Genomic DNA, 12,345 nt, shown 5'->3' with positions numbered 1-12,345 from the left:
GACTACAGACATGATGCTTCCAGTTCCTGTGCTGGCTTCCATTATATAACAGACTATTTGTAAACCAGATAAAAACTTTCTCCCCTGTGGCGCTTTTCACCTGGGTATTCTAACACAGTGGCAGAAATGAAACAGATTGATACCAACATTCTGTCAGAGAGACTGGCAGCCTGGGTAAGATGCTGCAACATGGTTCAGTCTAGAAAGTTCAGCTCTGATTTAGAACATGGAAAAGATTATCGATGGAGTTCTCAGATAAGCTCAGTGTCTCAAGTCTATAATGATAGAAGCTAGGAGGGCCCCCAAAGAGTTCAACGGTTAAGACATTCAAAGGCCTCAAAAGTTGACGCATTCACTACACCTCACCTCCCCAAGATTTATGGTGGCCTAGAAAGCCTCAACCCTCTTCTGTTGGAAGCGCTTCAGGAAACCTTGACGGATCTGCTTGGACTTGATGCAATAGACCACAGGGTTCATGAAGGGTGGCACCAGGAAGTGCAGATTGGCCATGAGCACCGCCAGAGCTGGGTAGCTGTGTTTCTCCACTCGGTGCAGCACAGACAGTCCCAACTTTGGCAAGTAAAAGATGAGAACAATGCAGAGGTGCGAGACACACGTGTTGAGTGCCTTGAGCCGTTCCCCTGGCGATGCGATGCTTAGCACAGTCCGCAGGATCAGAGCATAGGACAGCATGATGAGAGAGGAGTCGAGGCCCAGGGAGAGGAGGATGGAGACTAGGCCAACCACGCTGTTGATCCGAGTATCTGAGCAAGCTAGTCCCACGAGGTCACAGTGCAGGCAGTAGCAGTGGGAGAGGACGCTGATCTGAGGAAAGAGCAGGCGCCGGAGAAGGATGGGTGCAGGGAGATTGAGTAGGATGGCCCTTACTAAAACAGCAACCCCAACTTTGGCCACTGCGGAGTGGGGAAGGATTGTGGCATAGTGCAGAGGATCCCGGATGGCTATAAAACGATCAAAGGCCATGGCCAGTAGCACGCCAGATTCCACGTAGGTGAAGGCATGGATGAAGAACATCTGTGCGGCACAGAGGTCGAAGGGCAGTTCCCGAATACCCAGCCAGAAGAGCCTCACCATGGTGGGGAAGGTGGAGGCACAAAGGCCCAGATCAGAGGCAGCTAGCATGGACAGGAACATGTACATGGGTTCATGTAAGGCTGGATCTGTGCGGATCAGGAACAGGATGATGCTGTTGCCCAGGATGGAAACCACACAGATGAGATTGATAGGAACGGAAACCCAATGGTGGGAGGCTTCCAGGCCTGGAAAGCCAGTGAGGAGGAAGGTGGAGTGACCAGGAGCGCTGGTGTTGCAGAACATGCTGACTCCAGGAGGAAACTGTCCACCCTATGAGAAGACACATTCATTCATGTAGTCACTGATGTAGAAAAGGAGAGTTACTCATAGCCCATAATCAGGCCACTGAAAAACAGCAACACTCCTCCTAGGAGCTCTTGCCTAGTTTGATTTCCTTCTCTGAAGAATGTGTTGTTGGATACATTTCCTGAGTCAATTTCTGATTTTTGCTACCTGCCTTTTCTTTAGCAGGCAGCACCAGCCTTCACTGGGGCCTTAGCAACCTCTGGTTTTCACCTGAGTGAAACCTTAAAGCCTAATCACGGAGAGAGCCTTCTCGGGCTACATACTGAGGAAAGAATAATTCTCCAAAGAAATGGATGGTGGCCGGCAAGATATCTCAGCTGGTAACAGCGCCTTCTGCCAAACCTGAAGCCTAAGTTGGATCCCTGAAAGCTACACAGTGGAAGAAGAGAATCTGATTTCTACCATTGTCCTCTGATTGGCATGTGGCACACGCACACGCATGCACACACACACACACACACACACACGTGTGTGCGCACACACAATAAGTGTGATAAATATTTTTTTAATTTTAGGATGACAATACAAACAAAACATATGGCCCAGTGAGAGGAGTGTGGCTGCATTGTCCCTTAGAGGTGGGTTTTCCACCCGACACTGCCATCAAGCATGCCCGAAAGGACAGTGGACCCAAAAATGTGTTTGCAGAAGCATCCCCTTAGGAGGCTGGCTGCTTTCCCTTCTCCTGCTGTTGTGTGCATTTTCTGCAAGCCTTCTGGGAAAGGCTTTGGGGGAGGAAAACAGGTTCTTTACTTTGCTATATCTCATTTTTAGTTGCTGTTGACTGTTCAAAAGTGTGGAGTATTTTGTACTAATTAATGTGTACATTATATAATAATCGATTCAGCCAGCTAACATTTTATACCTTAAACATATTTAAACTTTTGGTGAATGTGTAATAATTGTACATATTTGTAAGGAACCATGTGATATTTCAATACACACATGCAATGTGTACTAGTCAAAATAGCCTCTTCAAATGGGCTCACTGGTGACGAATTTCTCTCCTGTGAAGATGAACTGGCTTGAAAGAAGTGGCCAAGGATTCCTCAGAGTCTGGTAAGCAAGGCAAGGTGGGAATTTACCAAATGCATTCAATCTTGCTAGTGCTTTTTCCAGTCCTACGTCCACCTCATCCTCTATGTAAAGCTTTCATGTGTGATCCTGACCTTCCTATAGGCATAGGGCTCTGGTCACAGACTCAACTAAAGAGCAGTGTCTCTGAAACCACCCCTTTCAGCCCTCTTACTACAAAAGCTCAGCTACCTCGAAGGTCTCCTTGGCTGGGAAAGTGGGGGTGGGGTTGGGGGTGAGCTGACAGAGCTCAAGGGCATCACATGATGTCAGGCAAAGCAGAATCTCCTGCTTCCAGAACCCCAGGATTAATAAAGCTCTGCCCAAGAGCACAGACTGAAGTGTGCGCTCTCTCCTGTCCTCACACATCAGACTGAAGTGTGCGCTCTCTCCTGTCCTCACACCAGACTGAAGTGTGCCCTCTCTCCTGTCCTCACACACCAGACTGAAGTGTGCGCTCTCTCCTGTTCTCACACCAGACTGAAGTGTGCCCTCTCTCCTGTCCTCACACACCAGACTGAAGTGTGTGCTCTCCTGTCCTTCACACCAGACTGAAGTGTGCGCTCTCTCCTGTCCTCACACACCAGACTGAAGTGTGCGCTCTCCTGTCCTTCACACCAGACTGAAGTGTGCGCTCTCTCCTGTCCTCACACCAGACTGAAGTGTGCGCTCTCCTGTCCTCACACCAGACTGAAGTGTGCGCTCTCTCCTGTCCTCACACACCAGACTGAAGTGTGCGCTCTCCTGTTCTGACACACCAGACTGAAGTGTGCGCTCTCTCCTGTTCTGACACACCAGACTGAAGTGTGCGCTCTCTCCTGTCCTCACACCAGACTGAAGTGTGTGCTCTCCTGTTCTGACACACAAGAATGAAGTGTGCGCTCTCCTGTTCTGACACACCAGACTGAAGTGTGCGCTCTCTCCTGTTCTGACACACCAGACTGAAGTGTGCGCTCTCTCCTGTCCTCACACCAGACTGAAGTGTGTGCTCTCCTGTTCTGACACACAAGAATGAAGTGTGCGCTCTCCTGTTCTGACACACCAGACTGAAGTGTGCGCTCTCTCCTGTCCTCACACACCAGACTGAAGTGTGCGCTCTCCTGTTCTGACACACCAGACTGAAGTGTGCGCTCTCCTGTTCTGACACACCAGACTGAAGTGTGCGCTCTCCTGTTCTCACACCTCACACATCACTTTCTCCCAGCTTCTCGCCCCAAAGCACAGCTGACCTTCCCTTGTCCACCTAGCCTTGCACACTGGTCTACATTACAGGTTGAATGAACAAAACATTAATCCCTCCCATCCCTCCCAAAGCCACAGTCCCTTTCCTGTGGACTCCTGTCTCCTTTCCTTTGTTTTATCCATAAAACACTCAAAAACCTGTCCTTTTACTCTGAATATATTCCCCTAATCAGTTAATCTTTGAACTTCTCTTCAGATCCCAATGAAACTAATCAAGCCAAACCCACACCACTTTTCTGAGTAATGAATGGGCTCCATTGTCCCATTTACTGCAATCTTTGTGTATTTCAGTTTTCAACTTTCCATTTGAATTAGGCTCAAAATATTACGGAAAGTTCAGTATAAGTACTTAAATTTTACATATACAGCTAAGAACTGATAAATGAATCAAAGAATGAATGTGTATATAAATAAATAAATAGGGGGCACTTCTGTTTGGGCAACGCTGGCATTTGTGAGCATCGAAGGCCCCTGATGTACAGAGGAGCAGAGCTAAGCGGTCTCCACGGGGCCCATCTTTTGTCTCAAATCTTTTCAGTCACTTTTCCCCTACGTACCCTGAATTACTAAGATATCCTTCCATTCATCGAATTTGCTGTTTGATTGTTTAAAAATATGTTGATTAGGACATAGCACTTACACAAGAAAGTCTGCAAATCAATAATGTAAAGCCTGATGGATTCCCACAAGGTGAATATAGCCACATAGCCAAACACTGAGGGCCAGCAAGATGGTCAGAGTAACCAGCCTGGCAAACAGAGTCACTCCTCATGTAAAGGTGGAACAAAAGAGCCATGTCCACACAGCTATCCTCTGATCTGTGCACATGTGCATAGCATGTCCACCTCTATTCCCCTTCCTCCCTCCCCCCCACACACTCATACACTCACTCACAAAATAATAGTACATTTTAAAATAAGAAACCAAGTGTTTTCAGAATCTCCAAGTTCAATTCTGCTTCCAGTGACTCGATCCTCCCCCACCCTGATTCATGACACCAAAGATGAATGTCACAAATCTTGGAACTTTATATAATTATAATCATGTAATTCACTCAACTTTATATCTATGACACATCCATACCACTGCATCTACTTGCACTTTGTTCATCTCTTTGCTGCAGGATTCTTCCACTGTGAGTATATACAACAGCATGTGTCTGATACAGTGTCTAGTTCACCTTGTCAGTTTGTTCTCTCATTCAGTGAAAGCCTGGGGACCTCAGAACTCAGGAAACCCAGAGCAAGAGGAGGCAGAAGGAGTGTGGTAACCAGAGGGGACGGAGGACACCAAGAGAACAAGGCCCTCTAAGCCAACCAAGCAAAGCTCATGTGAACTCGCAGAGACTGAAGCTGCAAGCACAGGGTCTGCATGGTGTGCACCAGACCCTCTGAGCATATATCATGGCTTTGAGTTTAATACTTTTGTGGGACTCTCATTGTGTGAACAAGCAGGTCTATGATTTTTGTGCCTGCTCTTGAGACTTTTTTTCTTCTGTTGGTTTGCTTTGTCATCTATTATAGATATAGACAGATAGATAGATAGATAGATAGATAGATAGATAGATAGATAGATAGATATACATAGATAGAGATATATACATACATATACACTAAATTTCATGAAATGCTTTGCATTTTCATCAATTTTATATTTTAGATTACAATAAAATTCAATAAAGATGAAGTTTGGATTGCTTCATCCAAAAAAGAAAGAAAGAAAGAAAGAAAGAAAGAAAGAAAGAAAGAAAGAAAGAAAGAAAGGAAATTAAGTCTGAGGACACTCTTGAGTAATGAAAACCCAGAAATATAAGCTCTTAAACAGTATCAAAGTTCTGTCATTCCTTCTTTTGCCCTATTTTAAAGCACATCTCTCTGGAGAATTGTGAGGATGGAGCTTGCTGAAGGAAAGTTAATGGCAGGCATCATCTTGTCTGTCTGAATCCTACAGTCTCCCCGCATTGTGTGCACACTTGTATGCTCTGCCTAAACCTCTCTGTCACACAATTCAAACCACACTTGGTCTCATATGTAAACATGAGCAACTATCCAGTCAGAGTAACACTGCAAGGGCTGCCCTCTACCCTTCAGCCCCAGTGAGTGTGGCCTCCAGAAGCTGTGTTTCTCATCTTGAGCTAGGATCATCTCCTTTCATGTAATAAAGGACCATGACATTGATGTCACAGAGTGCTCATGAACATGGGAAAGACTGCACACCGTTTTACACATTGTAGACATTGATGAAAGGGCAATGCTAACCATGCCCTAGCCTAGATTCTATAGCCCACATCTCATGAAGCTCCCACCTTCCAAAACCTTTGAGTGGCCTTCTCTCCTTCCTGAAGACGAGAAAACAATCAAAGAGATGAGAAATCCTGTCTTACCTCATTAGAAGTAAGCAGAAGAAACAAACGACTTGATACCAATGATGGTGTGCCTGCTATCAGCATTCTCACTCCCAAAATCTTTTTAAATACCATCTCTTCCTATAAGTGTGTGTATATATATGTATTGAGTGTGTGTGTGTGTGTGTGTGTGTGTGTGTGTGTGTGTGTGTGTGTGTGTGACTTGAAACAGTGCTTGGTACATGAGCACTGACATGGCTACCACACACATACTTCATACCTATCGCAGTGGTGAAGCACACCTGCAATGCCAGTACATAGGAGGGGTTGGGATAAGAAGATTGTGGGCTTGAGGCCAGTCTAGGCTATACAATGAGCTCCAATCTCAATAATAATAATAATAATATAAATTCCCTACTTATTATAGGGGTTTGCTATATTATGAGAATAAAATTATCCTCCCATTTTCACAAGGGAAAACTGAGACACCAAGTAATTTGATGACTTGCCTAAGACCATGAAGTGAAGAAGTGAATGGCCAGAATAGAATTCGAGGCAGCCTGATCCCAGAGGCTCTTGGCACCACGTTATGATTGCTTCTTCTATTATCTGTTGGGCCTACTAACATGATTAGTGCTGGAAATACTGTCCCCAAAGAGGTGACAGGAAGGTACATACTTGAGAGTGCTGTTCATCTAGCACCCCTGCCTCCTCCATGACCCCTTCAGTGTCCCAGTCACCAGTCCTTGAGAATTCTCATATTTCTACACCCTAAACCAAAAGGAGCTCACAAGCTCCTGTGTGTAAACCCTGTGGATCAGATATGGAGTTATGGCTGAGGAAGAACATTCTCAAAGCAGGAATCTCCTGAGAGGGACCAAGACACTTAGCCAAACTAGATGTAGAGGGAGCAGGGGGTAGACAGGGCTGAGGACGAGATAAAATAGATAAATGATGCACAGGTTGGGAAGATAGAGAAAAGTCAGAAACACAGTCAATTCTGGGCATGGAAAAAATTAAATTAGATTCTCTGTCCTTCCATCATTTTACCTATCCAGGTCCCAGAAGGTTGTGATTAGTATAAAGTCTATTTTGTTTTGCTAATCAAAGAAGATTTCTATGGCAACCAAGCATCAGTCACCAACACTCAAGGGAATGTGAGGGTTTAAGTCTCTGGCTTTGCCATCTGAGTCCTAGGGCCTAAAGGGAAGACACAGAAAAACAGATCACAGTGCCGAATCCTAAGCCTAGCAGAGATTGGCATGAGCCAGAAACTCAAGTTTCCTCAAGCCATGAGTAGGATGTGCCTCAGCTAACATGAGGGCTAAAATTACACTGCTCAGAAATAAGCTTGGGATACACATGCCTATGCCAGGCACCCGTGACAAGGAAGTTATGAACTGTTTGCAGGGTCACCAAACAGCTCACACTCCTCCACCTCCGTGGCTTTCCGATTGGCTGAAGTTTTCACTGTGTATGTGGTAGAGAGGATGAGTGCAGGGTGGGCGAAGAGGTGACATGCTCTCCACACCTCCTTCCCTACACCCCTTCAAACTGGGATCCTCGGAGTCAAAACTAATAACAAACTTGGGTCTGATGCTGTCAGCGGAGTTGCAATGAGGTTAAGAGAAAAGAATGGAAACTGGAGACTCTTGTAAAACTTTTTGTTTACACACTCCTGATCTTTATAGGAAAAAAATCTTTGTTTCAAATAAATCAGATCCTTCTCTTGTTGTTATTCTGACTTGTATTAAATCTCTTCCGATGTTTTAAATAGTTGATCTTCAAAATCTAATCGTATGAGTATTGCCTTTGCTTTAAAACAAAGAGCAACTAAAATCTTACATTTAACTGGTGAGGTTACCGTCTACAATAAGTCCAGAATATATTTAGTATCAAGATATAATAGCTATAGACACATAGAAGAAATGATGGAAGGAAGGAAGGAAGGAAGGAAGGAAGGAGGGAGGGAGGGAGGGAGGGAGGGAGGGAGGGAGGGAGGGAGGGAAGAGAGACGAACAGTGATTGACACAAAGGCTTTTATGTAAATCACAAGCACCATGACTATTTCATAGCAGGCCACTGGGCTCCTCCTCCAGGATTAACACGGGTAAGCCTAAGGACACCTGAGCTCACTGAGAACGTTAAAACCCTTTAACTTCCTTGGGCAATGTTAGTAGCATGGAGCATGCAGGCATGTAATATATATTACATTCTAGGCAGGCAGCACAGGATTAAAGGTGCACACTCTAGGGGCTGAAGAAATGGATCTGACATTGAGAGCTCTTGTTGCTCATGCAGAGGGCCCAGGCTGGCTTCCCCACGCCACACGATAGATAATGACCCTTTGAGAGTACATGTAGTGTGTATACAGACATGCAGGCAAAACACTCACACACATAATAAACTAAACTAATCTAAAAACATTAAAAGTCTGTGCTTTAGATCCATAAAGTCTGGGTTTGAATCCTAGCATTGCTACTTGCCACCAGTGAGCATTGGGCATGCTCTGATACCTCTTTGTTCTAAATTGCCTGTTTGTGAACAAGAAATAACACAAGCGCATCTATCCTTGAGGGGCAGTGAAGGTCTATGAGATCATCCAGAAGTCATGAAGTAACACTTACTGCTCTAGTAAGTGTTAACAGGACCAGCGTCACACGGTTAATGCCTCCTCAAACCGAGTTAGCTTAGCAGAAGAGAGACTGTCAACTGCCTTCCTCAAACTAGTCAGAAATCGCCACTTAGATGGAGGTTTAGCAAGGCAGCTGATCCCATGCTGCAGCTAACTTTGCCCCACAGAACGAGCTGTAGAACACTTCAGGTTCTGCCTGTGCCTGAAGCAGCCACTACACGCGTCACGAGGAAGACCTATAGCTCTTCCCAGATTGGAACAGTTAGTGGAGAATTGAAGAACAGTGTTACCCTTCATCCTGAGGTGCCCATCTTCTCGTGCTAGTCCTTGGTTCGAGCCCTAGAGAGAGCCTCACAGACCCAAGTCCCTCATGCTAAGAGATCAGGGAAAGCCTTCATCCGGGCACTCTCACGTCTCAGGGACAACTGACCCAGAGGGAAGGCGGCTGCTGTAGATGGCTACGGTGCTGCTCAGTAGCGGAAATGATGGCACAGGCAGACGGTACAGGCTCTGGTGCCCCGTCCCTCCGCCCAGTCCCGGCAGCTCATCCATTCACTCACCACAGCTCCGGAGCCCGTGTCTCCTCTCATCCGTTCCTCTGTTAGTAAGAAGCATCTCTTGCTCTGCCCATAAAGGCCAGTGCTTTATAATCTTCCTGTTGGAAGTGGAGACATAACAGGTCTGCTGGGAACCAAACGCAAATCCAAGAGATTTACTCAGCTCACCTTGTTGAGGTCCCTGAGCTCTGGGACAGGCAGCTCTGAGACTTGGTGTGGAAGCACCAGGCAACTGTTTTAATACCTGATGAGTTTTCTTAGGAGCACCAGGAGGGCGCTCAAGACAACTCATACAGAGTGGCTATGTTTCCTGAAGACCCAGCCCCATGAACTCCTGTGACAGATGGAGGCAGGTGGGGAGCAAGAAGGTACCTAGAGATTGGGCATACTCTGTCCTGTGGAAGAGACCTTGAAGAATGCCTATATCTAGAGAGCATCAGTGTGATCTTGCCAAATTCTTCCAAAGAGGAATTAGGCTAGCCAGAAACACACACCAGTGCCTTAGGCCTGGGAAACTTGGGAGAGAGGATGAAAACTTTTTCTGCTTAACCCCAAGGTGGCGCTTGGAAATGACAGTGTTGGAAGGTAAAGACACTCCAGAAGCAAGCTTTCTCTCATTCCCAGAAAAGCCCTTGGTGACCATTTGCCTAGCTTGATGTAGTAGAAAACTTCTGGGCTGTTTATTTCTGGGTCTGTCACCAAATATGTGATTGTGAACAAGTGACTTCCTTGATCTTTAGTCTTTGTTTGTATATTGGAGGTGATGATTGCTCTACAGAATCTTTACTGTGATTAGATTAGGATGTATGTGGCTGGGAGACCGTGTACAGTGCTTCTTCCTACTCTTCCAGAGGACCGGATTTTGGTCCTCAGCACTCACATCAGGCAACACAGCTGCCTAATAAGCCCAGCTCCTGAGTATCCAGCATCGCCGTCTGGCCTCCATGGGCACTTGCACACATGCACACATAAACACACACACGTAAAATAAATCTCGTTTTTCCAACACTCATTAATCTAGTTTATTTCAGATCGTTTACTTTATACAATGACTGCACATTCTCTTTTAAAATACAAACCTTTCATGTAGAATTTTTTCTTTTTTACTATTTGAGAATTTCATACATGCATATACTGTGTTTTGATCAACTGTATTCCCTATTCCCCATTCCCTTTCCCCCAGTTCCTCCCCTACTCCGCTACCATTTTTACACACACACACACACACACACACACACACTTGAGTCCTTTAAAACCTAAATAAATTATAATACATGGGGCTCTTGGGAAAGGACTTGTAAACTTTACACATGCTCTTTTGACTTCCCCATTAGTTATTAAAAGCTGGCTTTGGTGGCCCATCAAGCCTCCTCTATTCCAACACACATATTAACCTCGCCCTCCCCATGGTCAAAGCTGTGGAAGAGTTTTACTATTTTGGGGGGGTGGGAACTGTATCAAACTCATTCAAAGAGAGAGACCAGTTCTCCAGCCAGCACCTCAAGCCAGCCAACTTACAACCAAAATTAATCTTGCAGTCTGTGCATTTGCTTACAGCATTTGATCCATAACATGGTCTTAAGATTGGAGATCCCGGGGGGCTGGAGAGATGGCTCAGTGGTTAAGAGCATTGCCTGCTCTTCCAAAGGTTCTGAGTTCAACTCCCAGCAACCACATGGTGGCTCACAACCATCTGTAATGAGGTCTGGTGCTTTCTTCTGGCCTGCAGACATACACACAGACAGAATAATGTATACATAATAAATAAATATTTTTTAAAAAAGATTGGAGATCCCATCACTTCCTGAGGGAAGTAGAAGGAAGAAGCTGGGGATTCCTGGAGGAAGTGGAATGCTGCCATTATGTATAACACTAACTTTTAGCCTTCTTTTTTGCTGTGCCTAGGAAAATCTGAGCAGTATTCTAGTGATATTATTTACATTAAACGAGTGGAATTCTTCTAACAAAGTAATATGCCTGCATATGTTTTTCTTTTTATGTCTGCTAAGTGTTGCCATTTTTAAACCTGCACCACTAAGCTATTTCCAAAGCATTACCTGTAACCAGGAAACTGTTTTAGATCTAGCGAGTCCTAATAATGGGGCTTCTCTAAGGAAACCGGGATGTGCATCATCAGCTAGGACAGGCGGCCAGCAGACCTGCCGAGAGCACAGGTGTGACGCCAATTTGGAAGCCCATCTGCTGTGATCTAGATGTCTGCGTATGCATGAAATTCATATACGAAGATGATGGCGACGATGATGCTGACGACGCTGACGATGATTACAACAAGAAACGAAGCTGTAGCTTAGAATCCAGATCCAAAGAGAAGGCCCCATCTTAAGAGGAGAGCAGGTATGGGGTGGCAAGCCTGCTGTGGCCGTATCTCAGACTTCCCGCCCTCCACAACCATAAAAAAGAAACCAGTTTTTATGAATTACTCAATCCGTGGTATTTTATTGCAGGCACAGAAACCAGCAAACACCTCATTTATGAGGCTAATTCTGATGCACAGTTAAAATGAGCGACCCTCTCTTGCCCACTCTTGCGCCTCTCCCACCCCTGGTGAGCCCTTCCTCTTCCCGACTGGTCCTGCTTCTACCTCCATGTCTTTGGAGCCTCTTAGGTCACTAAGTTAGAACTAGACAGAGGATGTCCTTCCTGTCCTAGCCAGAGTGGACTTATCCCTACCACCAGGCACAACTTTGGCTACTGACACACATTAAAGCAGTCTCGGTGGAGACTACGATCAAAACCCAAAATACTCCTCCTCGGTTCACTAAACAGCCAATATGCTGGACTGTGTGTCAATGGCATTATGCCTTCCCAAATAAAGACGTGGGTCATTTTAAGTGGGGGAGGGGCGGAACAGGACTGGAATATAAAAGTACTATCTGTGGGTGAAGAAAATTTGGAATGAGTGATAGTTTGGATCTTCAAACATTTATCAACGTGGGAGTTGAGGCAGCTATCTACACCTATTGTATTAGTCAACCTGTGTGCACACTTACCAACAGAACCCTAGGGTGGGTGTGTCAATCCAGCCTGCAAACAGAAACAGAGCGCCTTCTACTGTTATATAGCAAAATAGA

The 12,345-nt window shown here is 45.5% G+C and overlaps 1 protein-coding gene across 1 annotated transcript; it reads right to left on the bottom strand.

Moving 5' to 3' along the window:
- Window positions 1–387: 387 nt before the first annotated feature.
- Window positions 388–1,338, bottom strand: LOC142850648 (olfactory receptor 51G2-like). The gene has a single exon (XM_075974582.1). It carries the CDS (start codon window positions 1,336–1,338, stop codon window positions 388–390), a length of 951 nt encoding a protein of 316 aa, XP_075830697.1.
- Between the last annotated feature and the right edge of the window lie 11,007 nt (window positions 1,339–12,345).

The sequence above is a fragment of the Microtus pennsylvanicus genome, chromosome 5, assembly GCF_037038515.1.
Source record: "Microtus pennsylvanicus isolate mMicPen1 chromosome 5, mMicPen1.hap1, whole genome shotgun sequence".
NCBI classification, from domain to species: domain Eukaryota; kingdom Metazoa; phylum Chordata; class Mammalia; order Rodentia; family Cricetidae; genus Microtus; species Microtus pennsylvanicus.
This window is presented reverse-complemented; position numbering and strand designations above follow the sequence as displayed.